This window comes from Homalodisca vitripennis, chromosome 3 (genome assembly GCF_021130785.1).
Source record: "Homalodisca vitripennis isolate AUS2020 chromosome 3, UT_GWSS_2.1, whole genome shotgun sequence".
Lineage (NCBI taxonomy): Eukaryota > Metazoa > Arthropoda > Insecta > Hemiptera > Cicadellidae > Homalodisca > Homalodisca vitripennis.
This window is the reverse complement of record NC_060209.1, coordinates 163511748-163529114: the sequence shown is the minus strand read 5'-3', so window position 1 is coordinate 163529114 and position 17367 is coordinate 163511748. Positions and strand designations below refer to the sequence as shown.

Genomic DNA, 17367 nt, shown 5'->3' with positions numbered 1-17367 from the left:
CTCCTGACTATTATCTCCACCATCACCACGAAAGTCACAAACCACATATCCAATTTCAAACAGCTTCCCCTGAACCCTTTCCACGACCATCCTACCATCACCCCAAACCATCACCAGAACCTCCACCTAAACCAGAATCCACACATCACTATCCATCCCCAGAACCACCGCACAAACCAGTGTATCACTACAGTTATAAACCAAGTACTATAACACCAATTTCAAATTACTATACTACATCCGAGCCACACTTCCCTTATACATCAGTAATTATTCACACTTCAACATCTATTCACCCTCATCCTGAACCAGAACCCGAACCATCACCTGAGCCCTCCTGGCAGTCACACTATCCATTTCCTGAACCAGAAGCTGAACCTGAACCAGAATTAGAAGATCCTGATCCTGAACCTGAAGTTATCATTGGTGATGAAACACCAGAGTCTGAGCCTTCTCCTGAACCAACCCCAGAGCACGATTCTCCTCTGTATGATGATTATCCTCACAAACCAACTCCACCTCCAATATACATAATTGCTACACCCATTACCGCTCCAAGACCTCCAGTAAGTTCTCTAAATCCTGCCACTATATCTTCAGGAAAACCACCTCCCTCCATTGTTATACTGGCTTCTCCAGAAGACATACCTGAGGCTTCCCCACCATTAGATGATCCTGTATATCCTGCTGGAGGTGGTGGTGGGGGAGGACCAGGAGGTGGAGGCCTGATCCCAATCCCACCTATAATTCCTGGGGTTCTTGGAGGTGGAGGTAACATAGCTAGTAGTGTTGTTGGTGTTGGTGGAGGTGGAAATGGAGGCAGTACTTCAGATTGTCCCTCAGTTCAACTGTTCAATGTTCAAACTATAACAAACTCTTTAGAGAACAAAGATTGTGTTATAAACTTAAATGCCCCAGTTCACAATGTAAATGGTGAGGGACAAATTGAAGCCCCCAGTGTTCAAGCAGATATTCCACTAGATGATATCCCAGATTCTTCCACCATTGCTACCACAACCAAGAAACCTTCTAGTGGATCAATGACTATCCTTGAACACATCGCCTCTTTTTTTGCCTCAATGACCATCTTCAATCCTATCAGTCTGTCCTTCTGGTCTTTCCTGTTCGCTCCAGTATCAATACTTCTAGCCAGCGGTTTAGGAGTAGCAGCACTCATCCTTCCCTGGATCTTCCCTTCTTATTGGTTCGGTCGGCGATCTGGTACCATAAATCGACGAAATGTTTATGTCAGATCCCCTAATAGATTTAGAGACTCTGCTCTGAGGTTTGAACGAAGCCTCAATTCTGGAATGACTTTGGATTCTTTTCTTGACAGCATTGGATTTTTATGACAGTAAAAATTGTATTCTCGGCTCTTTGTTTTAGTTAAACTATTTGAGGTCTCATGGCTTAGCTTACTTTTAACAAAACTGTACATGTACATAATTTCTATGATTATAAATTTTACCAAGTGATGTTTTATCTCAAACTGCATAATTTAACAATATGATGGAATTTCATTACATATTAGAGTGCAGTTATAAAAGTTAAAATAAAATTATACTTTAAACAAAAATTATAAGGTAGACTGTGTTTTTAGGCCAGTCTATAAAATTTTCCAGTCTTTATTATTTAGTACGCATGTCTGAAGAAACAGATAAACTACATTTGATCTTACTTTATTGCCTATTACATTGAAAAAATAAAACAATCATCATCAAAAATAAAATTTGACAAGAACAAATTTGTGTTAAACCAAGGTAAAGATTGGTTTTTATTGTAAATTGGTTAAGGAAACACACTACTAAAATATTGGATAGTGGATATAGGCCTAATATTCATTCAATGCAGTAAGCTGCTGAATTGTACAATACACAGTTTTCAATCAACAGTGATTTTTTTAACTCTTTTCAACATTTTCCATTAAATTGTCTTATAATTTTCTATAATAATTCTTTAAGACCAGCTTTTATTGCTGGTACCTGAGTATAACATCAAAAATAGGGTTAATCCAATAATGACATTAAAAATATTATCAATAGTATGTGTCATTGAGACTTAATACTGTAGTAATTACTTCTTCTACTTGTATCTCCATGGTAGAAACAGTACTACAATAGCTAATATCCTAATTTTGCAACTTGTTACGATCACCTGCTTTCTAAAATAGTACTGTACAAAATACTGAAACTTAGAGACTTTTAAATTATTTTATATTAAATAGTATTTAAATTCTTATATCAGATATAAAGGAGAAAAAGTATTTGGATGTAAAAAGTAAATAATATCAGGAAAAACATATTTTGGACAAAAATTCAATTTCATTTATTTTGAAAACTTTTTTACTCAAAAAACTGTTTTGGCTAAATAAATATAAACTTCTTTGAATGCTAAAAATTATTGTGTCTGTTTTCTTGTACTAAACTTGGGACCTACCAAAACAATACAATCTTATTTATATAAATATATATATAATTATATATATATATATATATATATATATATATATATATATATATATATATATATAATTGATTCATCACTATATACATTTGTATAAAACATTTTAAATTTTCATTTTATCACTTAGGTATTAAAACTAAAGATTGATTAAGCGTAAATAAAGGAGCGTATGATTAGGAGTGACACCAAAAGCAAATACACATCTTAACAGCCACACTATAAGGTGATGTTTTTAGGCAAATAGAGTATTATTTGACCTCAGTATACAGTAACAATAAAATTATATCTGGTAAAGTGGCAGCTTATAGAATTCGTCTACTGAAAGCAAGTACTTTTATCAAGAATTACTACTACTCAATCTTATCTTCCTATTGAACCTGGACCAGTATTGGCTATGTTGCCCTTCTCTGCACAAGGAATACCATTGATTCTTGTGTAAATCACACAAGACTAGCTACAAGCTAAGGTAGTTTCGAGATATCTGATTTGGTATTGAGCTTATGTAGACAATATTTCAATTAGGTCTATGACACAATATTTCAATTATGTCTAATATACCTAATTAGACATTCTAATTAGGTATATTAGAATGTCTTAATACCTAAAACAGATCGTTTTAGGTATTAAGTCAAAATAATTACGATCTATGAAATCCCGAGCTTGTCAATTAGCCCATTGTATGATTTGTAATAGTAGTTTATCAATAGTGTAACTCTGCATAATTTTTAGTAGCTGAGTGTAATTAGGTTTTAATTTGTATTTCATTTAGTACAAACTATACAGTCCGGATGACTCCAGCGACTGTTAAAACTCATAAAATATTCACATTTGGGAAAAGTATACTCAAGCTCTCGAGTTACTAACGGATTTTCAATTATCCAGAGAATTGACTTTCACTACAATTCCACTGCATTTTATGATTTTGTAGCAATATAATGTAATTTTATTCTTGTGTTTCATAACAATCATACACTTTAGTCCACAATTAATTCAGATTTCTTCTTATTTTTAAGATTATGGATAAAATTATTGATTAGGGTATATTGTAAATTGATAGAGGAAAGCAAGACAGAAGTTCGTTTCAAAAAAGATAAAAAATATATTTGGTATTATGTCATTTAAAAATTGTGTATCAAAGTGTCCGCTTCAGAATGTGCCACCAAGACTTAACCAAGCTTTATTTTAGATATATATAAATATCTAAAATAAAGCTGATATCTGGGCTTTAAATAGAAAAAATAAACACTTTAACAATTGCCTGTGGCAAAGAGGCTGTGAGTCTGTCCAGTATCACTCAGTATAGAACTGCAGTGAAGGTGTTCAAGGTGATTAAGTAAACATGTTTTTGATCTTTTAAAAATATTGATTTTTTTAGAATGTCTCTAGCTTTTTAAATCTAATTTGTAGAAATAGAAGCTGACCATACAATTTATATCCACAGCTGATAAATCTGAACATATAATTACACATTGATTAAAACAATTTTTTGTATTTTCAAAGGAACGTCCTTTGGTTTTTTTTCAAACACTGTAATAAGTACTTTCAAACAATCCAAATTCTTTTAAAATTAATTTATTGATGAGTAATTGCCTGAGTGTGAAATATGCCGATTTTTAATTTAAGGCCACAAATTGTCATTGCTTAAATTGTTTGTAATTATATTGGCAACCAATTTTGCATTTAAATTTTTATTATCATTTTTGTATTTGTGGCACTTCATATTTCTTATCCCTCGGCTTAAATTCTGCCAACAACTATTGTTGAAGAGGTCATTAGTGATCTTGGGCAACATTGAAAAACATTGGACAATAATTAATGTATAGCAGCTTTCATTAAATTACTAATTACACCTTGTACTGTTACCCAGTTTACAACAACTAGTCAAGAGTTGCTTAATTTTGACATTTATTTTGAAATGGTTTAGACAAATTACTAATCTTTGAACTTGATTACACTAAAATAATCAATATATAGACAGGTCATAAGCCTAATTTGTAATGATCAGTTTTAAGAGACTTTGTACATCTCCACTCATTAATAATTTGGAACTTTATAGGAACTACGCTTTTAATGTAAGTTTTTTTTACCTACGCAACCAAACACTCATACTTTTCTCAAAGTTGCCATTTTTAATTTGTATTTTAATCATAAGATTTTTACATTCTACAAAACAAAAATTAATTTATATAATTTTTATACAATACACATTCGATGAGTTGTGGGTAAAGACAACTGAAATTCATTAAGATAAGGTTTTTTTATCTTCTTATTTCTTTACTATATGAACTATTAATATTTATGGATTTCTTTTTATGTTCCTCTTAACTCTAAATGTGATATATTTACCTAAGTTAATAAATTGGTGATATTGATCAAAATATTTGTTTTATTTCCCAGATGTCACAATTTCTTTGATTGAAATACTATTATTCTCAACAATATAATGTATGTACCTACTATAAAACAAGGCATATCATTGCAAGCCTGGGTGTTACAAATAAACTGCTGCTTAACACACTTTGGCCTGAGTTTTATTGTTTAAACTTCGCACAAGTGTAGAAGATGAGTTTTTTTGTGATACACAAGTATTATTGATTGAGATGTCTTTATAGTAGTAATAAATAATAAAGCAAAACAGTTAGGCTTGCAATGATATGCCTTGAAGTACTATAACACTATAAACTTTGAGTAAGTACAAAATAGCTTTCTTTTGAATATAGAGAATTCAGTAAACTTCTCAATATGTTATTACATAAGTCTAGTTTTGTATAAATTTAAAGGCTAAGTTATGCAAAATTGTTATCACAGATACTGCCTTTCAATTAATTAAATGAAGCAACTTTAATTACACATTTTATTTTAATAATGTAGGATAAATAAATAAAAATGTTATGTTCTTTATAAAATCAATAATTATTGTCAATGTCTAAAATTTATTAAAAAGAAAAATGAACTGTGAAATTTCTGTAACAAGAACAGTAAAATACCAGATACCAGAGGGTGACTTGTTTTCAAATTTGTTCGATTTATTGATTCATGCCAAAAGTTATCTCCAATATATGTATATACTACCATAAATACTATAAATGTATATTATGATGTAATACTGTTAGGATATAGTATGAGAGTAATACATAAGGGTATTCTGAGGTAACCACATGAGAGTATACTATGAGTGAATAGTATGAGGGTATTACAAAGGCACCTATCTGTTATAAAAGATTTTACAATGATTTCAGGTATCTATAACTATTTATTATGTTGTTCTTATCTTGTACCAAATTGTATCTCATACACTCTGCAAGTGTCTGTGGATTTGAAATACAACTGACTATAGGGCTCTGCCTCACAGGCTTCTAAGGTTCCAATGTTAATCTTATGAGAGGAATTTTGCTTAGTTTAAAACAACTGATTACTATAAAACATGTGTTGCTCTCAATCCACTGTCCAACTTATCACCTTATTTTTTTATTGTTTACACTCCTGATTAATGTTTATTGTAAACATCCACAGTCTTTGAAAACATCCACTTGTTTTACTTACAAAATTTTACAAAAAGTATCGCCTCTCAGAGCCATGACTCATGAAACTGTAGATTTAATCTTAAATCCCAGAAACACTAAAACAAAGAGATGTTGGCAGTATTCCTTGACATAATTTGGATTAAGAAAGACCCAAGAGGGACTTTGACAAAAAAAGGTACCCTTATTTTTTACACTGCTTTAGTTATAAGACTCATACTTATTAAAGGTAAAAACACTGTCTTATTTACAATGTTGTTTACTTGAATGGAAAATAAGTTAAGCTTTGACATGAGTCCATTTCTTAATGTCATTGGGTTTGTAATGTATAAATAAATAACAGTTGTATTATTACAGCGTTTTTAAAAAAACCTCAGAATGTAAGTAATGTATTCATAAAGATAATATTTAATCTAGACTAAATACCAGTATATGAAATAACTTGCTTATATTATTAAATTATGTTATTTTTAGATTAAATTTTATTACAACAATGTTTCAACCTTTAGTACTTTCCCAAACATTTACAGATATGTATGCTCAATACATATTGATACTTTTCATGGTTTCCTTTGATTGATTGATTCTTTTGTATAAACAAATGTTTTACAAGAAAATCTGGAGGTGTTCAAAAAGTCCATGTTGTCTGATAATTTTTCAACAAAAACAAAAGTAATTTAGGGATGCTTTTATACCATTCGGTTATACTTTTAGACATAAGTTTATTTTGATTTGCTATTCTATTTATGGATATAAAATGTTCTGAGTTGCAAACACTGTTATGGTGAAATTGCAGTCTGAATAGGAAATGTTTGACCCTGAAAAATGTGGACTCATGAGATCTAATGACAGTCTCCTTGCAATATGCCCAAAAATATGTTTTTCAAATGTATTCAATGACAAATTATAAATACGTAGTATCTTGCAAAACTTCATCTTGATGCATCTTTAGTTTATTTATTTAGTGTTTTAATGTTTAATGTAACACATTATACATTTGAATGTTTAATCCAAATTTTATTATATTGAAGATAAAAATGTAAGACCTATTACTTTAAAAATATCATCTAAATTTAATTTAATTATAATAACCATTCAAAAGTTTTCACGGACAGATTGTTTGGTCATCTCTATTTTTAGGAAAATATAACAGTTGTTAAAAACTTAATATAATATATTTTATTACACTTAATATTATATCATAACTTGCATAGTAATTTGCAGGGCTGGCCCCGGAAAGAATTTTTGTCATGCCCCGTCATGTCCTAAGAACCATGCCCCAATCATTCCGCTTCAACCCCCTCCCCCCACCATTTCTATGTAATAGTCGCAGTTTCTTATAAATTTTAACGAACGAAATATAAATGAGTTACTTCATATTTTTGGTTAGTAGGACTTCGTTATGCTCTCCTGGATCTGATCCCTTATATCAGGTTATTCTTTTACTATAACATTAATTTATAAAAGGTATATCATGTATGAGAATTTCCCAAAGGCTGATTACTATTTTTTGTTTTCTAGGCCACTTTTTTGGGGAAACGAAGGAGAGAGAGAAAGCAAGAGTCAGGAACAAGTGAAGGCTGAGCCGTCGCCCACAGTTGCGAGTGTCGCTAGAGCCCAGCCCACCAACCCGACACCTATCGGAGAGAGTCTCAAGATGGTCACCAAACAGTTGCTGCAGTCTCCCGAGGCGACAGACATGGTTGCAACTGACATCAGAACACCACCAAAAATTAAAACCCAACATCTCAACACTGACGAGTTTGTACCTGTAGGCAAAGGTGAAGCAATTCCTCTTGATGCTGACAACATTCATTCATACCAGGTAGTGACAAATACACAGTATGTAAAGCCTGCTACTGCCGAGTCAACTCCTGCAAGTGGGATTTCAACATGGATTCTACTGAATGGCAGCGAACAATCGACTCAGGCATCACAGAAGAAACAGCCGACAAAACCACTTGCAGTGGCCTCTACTCAGGCTCCTCCAAAGAAGAAGGTTTCCAAGCCAATTCAGGAAGCCCTAAAAACAGCACCTGAAAATGTAAAAAATTCCACATTTATTAAATCAGAAAGCAAGAACGCAGCTACGATCACAAAAGTTGAAAACCCTAAGAAAACTCAACAATCAGTAAATCAAGAACCTCTTGTTAAAATACCTGCACTGATGCTGCAAGATGCAAAATTCAAAAACAAAACTCCTATAGTGGTTGGCAGAGTTCCTTCTGCAGCAACAGTAAAGAATAAGCCAGAAAATATTGTTTCGGTTAAAAAAAGTAATGCTACAAACACTCCAATCACAACAGGTAAGATTGAAGCCCTCGCACCTCAGTCAGTTAGAAGAAAGGTTTCTGCAGCTCCAAGTCCAGCCACCACTCCCTCTTCTACAACACTACCATCTAAGCCAGTCTACCAGTATGAGTTGGTTCCGACTACCTCAGTCATTGTTCACACAGACATTGTGAATGCAGAGACAACAGAGGAAGTTGGAACAACGGAAACTCCCACAACTACTACTAAGAGAACTCGCAAACCAGGCACAAAGAAGAGGAAGAAGAACAAGAACCGTCGTCGCCGCCCTTCCAAGAAACCAGATGGTGTTGTTGAAAGCAAAATCACAGAAGAGAACAATTCTACTAGGATTGCGCCGAGTGGATCTAGACCTCTGTCTACGAGAATTTACAACTACTTATCCAGGGAGATCATGCCCACTGTAGGAGTTGGAATTGTAGGTCTAGTTCTCACAGCAGGACTAGCTGGACTACTCTTGTATCCATTTGGAGGTGGAGTGGCAGCACGGAGAACTTACGAAAAATCACCTACTCCATCTCCAGATGGTCATATGTACTATTATAACGAGTACAATTCCAATGGCGAGGTAGATAATGGTCAGCCTGAAGAAACAGTGTTTGGGCAAGTGCTCGCAGGAATGCAGCAAACAGAAAATAAATACAACAAATACTCAAGACCTCAATCACCAGTTTCAGCAGCAGCAGCTTCCTCACCAACACGGTATTCCACTCAGAGTAAATACAGGTATGATCCTTCTCACGAGTATGGTTACCAAACGGGATACCAGAAAGACAAGTATTCAGCACTGAGTGATGTGTCAACTACGCTAGGAAGAAACCCGGAAGGCTACTCCACTTTACCAGACTCTGCCAGTTTAAATACAAAGTATAGTCCTTCATATAGCCTCAGTGGTGCCCAGTACACTGGTCCGAGTGGTAGCTCTGTGATTACTCAGTATGGAGATCCCAAATACACCTCTTCTGTCAGTGCTTCTATAGGCACAGGGTACGATGACCAGAAGTACACGTCTTCTGTGGACACAACCAGTGGTGTTCAATACAACTCAAAATATTCGTCCTCAATCGATTCGAATGGCAACTCGGATTCTAACAATGTCAAATATTCAACTCTGACAGGCCTGAGTGTTGAGCCCCAAAATAGCAAATATTCCTCTGTTAGTGATGATCAGTCAACCAAGTATTCTCAGAGTAGTAAGTACTCATCATTGATAGAAGATCAAGAGAGTAAATATCACCAAAACCCTAAATACACTTCCATGACTGACAGCCAAAACACAAAATACACGTCTATGACAGACAATCAGAACAGCAAATATCCTTCAGTAAGTGAAGACAAATCTAGTAAATATCCCACACCAGCTGAGTACACAGCTTACAGCAATCCTTCTGAGATCGGAACTCAATCAGGGAGCTACACCAGTAGCAACCATAAGCAAACAGGCTATGCTGACATTGAGTACGATGAAACCAAGAGTCTACCATCATTGACAGAGGAGGACAAGTCCGATAAAAGTCAGCCAACTTTCAGTGCTCTGCATGCAAGTGATGACTCGTATTCAAATGTTGATTCAATGTCTATGTTTTCTGGGAGTTATAACAACGAGGTTAGGCATCGTCAAGGGGTGCTGGCAGTTGAACACGGCCCGAGGAACATCAAACTTGACCGTCAAAAGAGACAAATCGATCTAAATCAAAACGAAGTTGATGGGTCACTTCCTGATGAGCAAACGACAACTGAAAGAGGCGATTCAACGACTACAGATGTGCCAACGACAGAAAAATCAACAGATGATGAAAAGGACAATTCTTCACCTTCTCATGAAAACACAGTTGAAAGTACAACATGGAGTATGCCCAAAGAACCAGAATTGACAACAGTTGCACCTTCCCGAGATCATGGTTTCTTCGGCTTTCTGAGAAGACTTGCACAGATGAAACTAAGAATGGGTCTTGAACTCTTGAGATCTACGACTCATGCAGTAGCTAGATACTTGGATACCGTGCAGAAGAGAATGGAAAATGTTGTACGAGACATGGACAAGAAAACTTCAAGGCAAAGGAGAGAAATTTTCAAAAAGGCAATGTAATGAATCTAAAACTACAGACGAAGAGCTCAATACTTTAGGGCATTAAGTTATTTCAACTGAATCATAAGCTCTTTTGTTATTCGTTTAAACTCTCCTGAATTTCTATCTGTCTCCAGCCATTGAATTTATTATTTTGTCATATTCAGAGTTTGCTTGTTTTAATAACACATCTGAAAAGATTATTTTTGATAAATTTAATTATGTGAATTGTTAAGCTCATCTGAAAGTAAACTATTTCAGTTGGTGAAGGGATAGGGGAAATAATCGGCATTTTGTGAATTAATTTTGTGTACAGTACAAGTAACTGATATTTTATTTCACATGAAAAAACTATTATAAATTTTACTAAATATTTTAAAATATGGTATCAATTAATTGATCAATATATTATATAAATCAATGGAGAATCTGATAGATGGATCGACTATTTAGGACATGGTTATATGAAACCCCAATTTTACACTCAAATTGTTATTAGATGTGTAAACAGGACGAACTCCTCATCACTAATTATTCATGAAGCTTTTTTTCTTACTTATAACAATAGAGGATATCTTGCTGATTACAAATCTATTGACATTCATACGATAGTTAAAGCAATAACAATTTAATATTATAGGAAACAGCGAATGTGTTTGTTTTCAATATTGTGATAGTCAGTGAGTGATTGTGTATTTCATTATTCTTTGATCATTGTGAGGCAATGTTTTACTAGCTTTTTTGTTGTATTTTTTTATCTTGCCTCTCTATCAATACTTAAAATCTTAGCTAGACTATTAGTTATGACACAGACTAATATGTGTAATAGTATTAGTTATTTATTTATGTTGAATATTGTACATATTTTTATACTTGTGAATAAATATTGTGTATAAAAACTGATTGGTTTTTTATTCCATGAAATTTTAGATTAAAATATATATATATATATATATATATATATATATATATATATTTGTGTGTGTAAATTTCAAAATCATCAAGAATTGAAGTGATCAAGAAATATTGTCAAAAAAGTCTCATTAAAAATTTCATTTAAATTAAAAAAAATATCTCTCGGACAGCCAATGATGCAGTTTATTCTTCAAAACTCTAGCCTTCACACTTTTGATTTTATCAGGAAGTCAGTTGTAACATTTAGCCCCCATGTACAAAGGTTTCTTCTCACAAAAGATCCCAAAGTGATTTTGTAGAGTGAAGTTGTTACCATGCCTTGTGTTGCAGTGGTGCATATCTCCATTATGCCGTAAGTGTCTTCCTACTGTATTTAGTTTATTTTTTGAATGTATAAACTTATGACTGTTAGTATCTTCCATTAAAAAAAATTGTCTGCAGCTGTCCTGGGGTTTTAAACCAGCCACAACTCCTAGTGCTTGTTTTTGCAGAAGTAGAACACGTTCAAGATTGTTTGCTGATGTGGCACCCCACATAAGGATTCCATATCTAAGGTGGCTTTCAAAAATGGCATGATAAGCATTCTTGAGGGTTTTGTTGACGCTAATAGCTTTTGTTCCTATTGTGAAAAGTGCTCTACTTAACCCTAGAAAGCTAAGGTTCGTAAAAAAACACGTTTACAGCTAAAACATTCGTCCGTCAGGAGACTACCATTAATAAAAACATTTTAATTTTACATAAAAAGGGTTTTTAATGAGAAAAAAGTAATATAAAAGCTTAATTACATCAAATATAATAGTTTTTTTCAATTGAAAACTTAACAAGTGCAGTCCACACACCACTTCCCTTGGTGTTCACCACACATTGCCTTTGAGCAGCGCCGGCAGAAATGGGAGGTCATTCATTCGTAGTTTTTTTTTAAGAACAAAATGCACAAATTTTTCTTCCCTGGACAAGTTGAGGATCTATTTAGGCAGCAGGAATATCAACTTCCAGGATGCTGGCGATAGATTCGCGTAGACGCTTTGGCAAAGTTGTGATGCGATTTCGATGTTAAAGTCAAGGCTTGACAAGTTCACAGTGCAATTTTTTTGCAAAATCACGTCTCGAAACTGGCTTTGAGTCCTGAGCAACAATGTTATGTGCGTAAATTGTGTAGCAATTGACTAACATTATGTTAATCATGCCATAAAAAACACACAATGGCCATCTTCTAGTTTTTCGGCTGCACGACATGTTATTACACATCTGGTCAAGACTGTCAACGGCGCATTGGATGCATTGTAACATTCGATAATCTCTGGCTTCTTGCTCCTTGGGGTTGATGGATGGTTGCTCATGAGTAGTTGGAGAGCAACAACACGACTCTCTCTTATTCTTTGCTTTGTACGACACCATTGTTTTATGTCATCAAAAACAAAACATTGAAGACCCAACCGGTCGATCTCCAGCTTCTTTCATCTCTGGAGGTATTTCAGGTTTGTTCCGACGTAGAGTCCCCAACTAAAGTCATATTTATTGGTGGATTTAGAAGTTGTGTTGCTAATGAGATCGAAGTGAACCAGTTGTCCATGGTGAGGTTCCTATTTGAACCGTAGACGCATTGTGTCAGCTCCTTTAAGAAGAACTCGGCTTGTGGTATATTTCTGGGAGTGGTTCCTTTACCCAAATATGGCATTGTATTTATCATGTATTTAGAACCTGTATCACAAACCATCACAATTTTGATTCCATAATTTGCTGGTTTGTTAGGGATATACATACGAAATTTACAACGACCTCTGAATGCCAACAGCTGTTCATCAATTGTTAAGTATGATCCTGGTTTGTAATTGTCTCTACAAGATGCCACAAAACATCTCCCAGACTTCCCTTATTGGAGTGAAGCAATCTTGCCTACGTCTCTCATTCCTTGTTTTCAAATCCATCAAATCGAAGGGCCTCCACTAAAAAATCAAATCACGCACAGCTCATTGTAGCCAGATAACGGTTACCGCAAAATTCTACATTGAATAGTTCATTAGAGGGCATGTGATTATATCTTTTTGACTTGCCGTCAAAATCAGGACACCTAAAAATGCATCAAAACTCCTCTCTAGTAATTTCTGAAATTGTAATTGTAAAGTTGGTGTAATTTACTTGTTTTCTTCTTATTGCAGAGTTAGTGTGACTTATAATACTGTCTTTCATATTATCTGTACAAAAATAATGAAAACACATCCAAAGGGTTTGTTTTGTCTCTTGCATTAACAGTTGGACCTGGCCGAATATGTACTATATTTCTTGCAGATGCTCTGGTATTTGTTGGTCGTGATGGAATGTTACTCCAAAAGTGTCCGTTCCTCCCCGCATACGCTGATTAGGACATATAAAGTGATGTGGATCACGAGGAACTGGTGGTGGTCCATGAGCTACAGTTGGTGGTGGAGCTACGGCTGCTTGAGGTACAGGCACTAGTGGTGAAGCAGGACGAGCCACAGCTGCTCGAGGTCTAGGCACTGGTGGTGAAGCAGGACGAGCTAAAGCTTCCTGAGGTCTAGACATTGGTGGTGAAGCAGGACGAGCTAAAGCTGCCTGAGGTCTATAGCCACTTGTGATGAAGCAGGACGAGCTAAAGGTGCATTTCCTACCTGAGGAATGTCTGTCGGTGGACCATGGCAATAAGCTGTAATAACAGCAATGAAAGTTTTCATCTATAGTATCCATAAACTATCCCTTGTGTAGCAATTTTAGCTGTAGGTATTTTTCAGTAAGTCTTCATTATCACTAGCAGAACTAGTACCTGATGGTGAATAGTCGGGGGTTAGCGTCTGTATCATCACTGTCGTCTATATCGGAGTAATATCGTTGCTCAGTGGAGTGGTTTCTTCTTCTTCAGACATAAAGTCATCAGATAAAGTTTCATTCAAACATTGTAGAATACGTTGTTCCTGATCCGTATCCATTTTGAGAGTTCACCAATAACTATATTACATAAAATATTTACAAATTTATCACATACAAAAGCACATAGAAACACTAAACTTTCGTACATATGACGAGCACGTAAAACACTAAACTATCTCGGCAAGACGACACTATGCTATTGTAAAAACAACGTACAAGCTAACGTTTCGTCTCCATGACTACGCATTCGATATATTGCACAAACACTATACAAGCGAGATGGCTGCCAAACTACTCACGGACCCGGCGGAGGGTTGACTGACCTTACGTGGAGGGGGGGCGCGTTTCAAACAATAACTTAGCGCGGCACACTAAAAAAACTGTATCGCGTCATCACAGTGACGACGCCTTAGCTTTCTAGGGGTTAATTTGTTACACAATTTGAGCAGTCCATATCATAGTATCATCAATTTTACTCCAAATGTTTTATTGATTTTTTCAGATTTTTTAAAATAAGAATTGGGTAACCAATGTACAGAAGGATGTAAAATATAAACCATTATTAACACACTTTTTCAAACTGAAAAGCAAAATCATGGTTTCACCCACATTGGCCTGTGCTGGAAGTGCCACAGTTGTCCAGTTCAACCATGCCACCATGGGATTAGAACTAAAATATCTACTACAGCAGGTCCTTCATGTATTATCATTGTGTGATTTTGTTTAGTTTTGTGTTTTCTGATTTAAATGATAAATAAATTGTCGTCACATTAAAATTAAAATTTCACAATAATATTTTATTGGGTATAAAGAGGGGAAACAAAATGAAATTCTCTGGTAGGTTTCAAAATCTATTAATACAATTTTCATTTACTAAGATAAATAAACAAACACAATAGTGTAGAGACTACAGTAACAGCATCTTTATTATAGTTAAGACACAGGACTTATCTATAGTTATATGAGATCTCATAAGTGTAACATTACTCTTTAAACAACGGGAAGTAACTATGAAAACAGTTTAAGGCCAACAACATCAGCACCACAAAATACAAAGTTTTGATTTAAAGAATACATTCAACGTAACAGTTCTAAATTCACTGGCAATAGAAGAGAACATTCTCATACTAAACAAGAGGTAACATATCTCATCAGAATATTTTTGTTATTTCTTTATAAATTACTCCTTAGTGTAATTTTGTAAAGCTATACATTATTTAAAAATAAACATTATCCCTTCTAATATAGTTTGTTTTTTAATATTAGGAGCTCACGATAAAAATGTTAAGTTGGAAATTTGTTTAAAAATCAATCAAAACATGTGGTTGTTCAACCTTAATAAAGAAACATATTTTAATACTTTTTAGAAAAATCAAGGTTAAAACATGACAAAGACAAAATTAATACATCCTACATAGTGTGAAATGTGAGTTCTTGTGAAGATATAGTATTAAAAACTTCTTAAAACTTATGAGCCGACTGTTGTGAAATGACCTTGAGTTTTACCGCATAAGATCAATGTTAAATCTAAAAAACATTTACCCCTATTAGTTTTGGTTGTAGAATCATCGTTAATGTCTCATTTTAAAAATATGATTAATATACAGCAAAGAGTATACTTTTTAATTGAATAAACAAAAAAGTAGTACAAAAGGTTTGTGATTTTCTTATGATTAACCAATAAAAATTTGATAATTGATTTTTCCTTAAAACGAGATATCTTCCCTTAATTTTACAACCAAAATAAAGTCATAAAAGAGTTTGAAGTTAAACATTGTTTTTATGGAACTAAAATAAAGATGGCCACCAGTACAGCTGCCTCTTAAAGACATTTAACTCTGTTATTTTAGTGACAGATTTGCAATATGCTCTAAATTTATTCATACAAATTTACTTTAATTTTTGTTCTTGAAAACCTGTAATGGTATTAGAAAACTAAAATGTTGGATATGTATTAATCATTCCATTTAAATAAGATATAGTGCAAAATATAAATAATCAACATCATATATTACAACCAAAGTTATTTCAAGATGATTTACTCTCAATCTTGAAATACCTTTTTAATATGAATTTAAAACATGCCAAATTTGGATGTTCATTTTATAATTTCCAAATTAATTGATATCCTTATATTGACATATTTATCATAGAATATGTCTTCCAATCAATGAACCTTTACCTACCAATTTTTACCACAATTCCACTTTATCAGATTCCTCTTTTTCCTCTCTCTTTAATTTTTAAAGATAAACTTTTATGAGAAATTTGAGACAAACAATAGCACATTCTCCAATAAATTTATGCTACACTATTCTCTTTTGTTCACAAAAAACAAATAACATTCCTCAATTTATATTTGGCAGGAGAATCGATAGAAGCAACAATGTTTATGTGACAAAGCGCAAAATGACCACTTGAACTCTGCACTGACAAATGTAGTAGTGGGGAAGATGTGTGATCAACTACTGCACACAACTGCCACATGTCTTGCCATCATGGCAAGATCAGAGGTTGAAAATAAAACCGGCCCTCGTAATTTACTGACAATTAAGTTCATACAAAATAAAAGACAATCAACTTCTAAGCCAACAATGAGGGAAAATATTTTCAGCTCACCCAAAATAATATGAGAAGATATTATTTTGTCCCCTATAATATCAAAAAGTATACTTAATAATGCAGTTTTGGCTTTTTCCAAATAGCACGTAAAAGTCTACAAGCATCTATCAATACCATGAGTTATAATGAGGTACATTTCCTTACATAATTAATTTTAGCTAAAATATTATACTAATAGAGTATCTTGAACATTTCACACATTTGCTGTAGGATTTGAACTATCAACTTCATAATATTCTTCTAAGAATCATTACGATCCTTATAAATAGCCTGCTAGAACTTGTACACTAACCATTATAGTTCACAAGCTACAAGAAAAGATTGCACCAATATTATACTTCAATGGAAACACAATGACAAATTAACCCAAACGTTCCTGTAATTTGAAGCAACTTTTATTCTTACTCATTGTTCGATAACTCTTGAAGTTTGAATCATTACAATGAAATATATTCTACTTAAAAACATAATTTCTGATTGATTGGAAGCCACTAAACCAGTCCTTGATTTTGAAAGAAATTGATATGAGTTCATAGTATTAAATCAATGTTATACAAACAAGGTAGAAGCGCACCACACTAT

At 33.8% G+C, this 17367-nt stretch overlaps 1 protein-coding gene across 1 annotated transcript in view; it reads left to right on the top strand.

Moving 5' to 3' along the window:
* LOC124357731 overlaps positions 1 to 11265 on the top strand; it is a 46263-nt gene extending 34998 nt beyond the window's left edge. Inside the window, exon 4 of the mRNA XM_046809741.1 lies at positions 7506 to 11265. Within this exon, the coding sequence (XP_046665697.1) occupies positions 7506 to 10383 (2878 nt within the window). The 3' untranslated portion in view covers positions 10384 to 11265. The remainder of the gene's footprint in view (positions 1 to 7505) is intronic.
* Positions 11266 to 17367: the final 6102 nt, after the last annotated feature.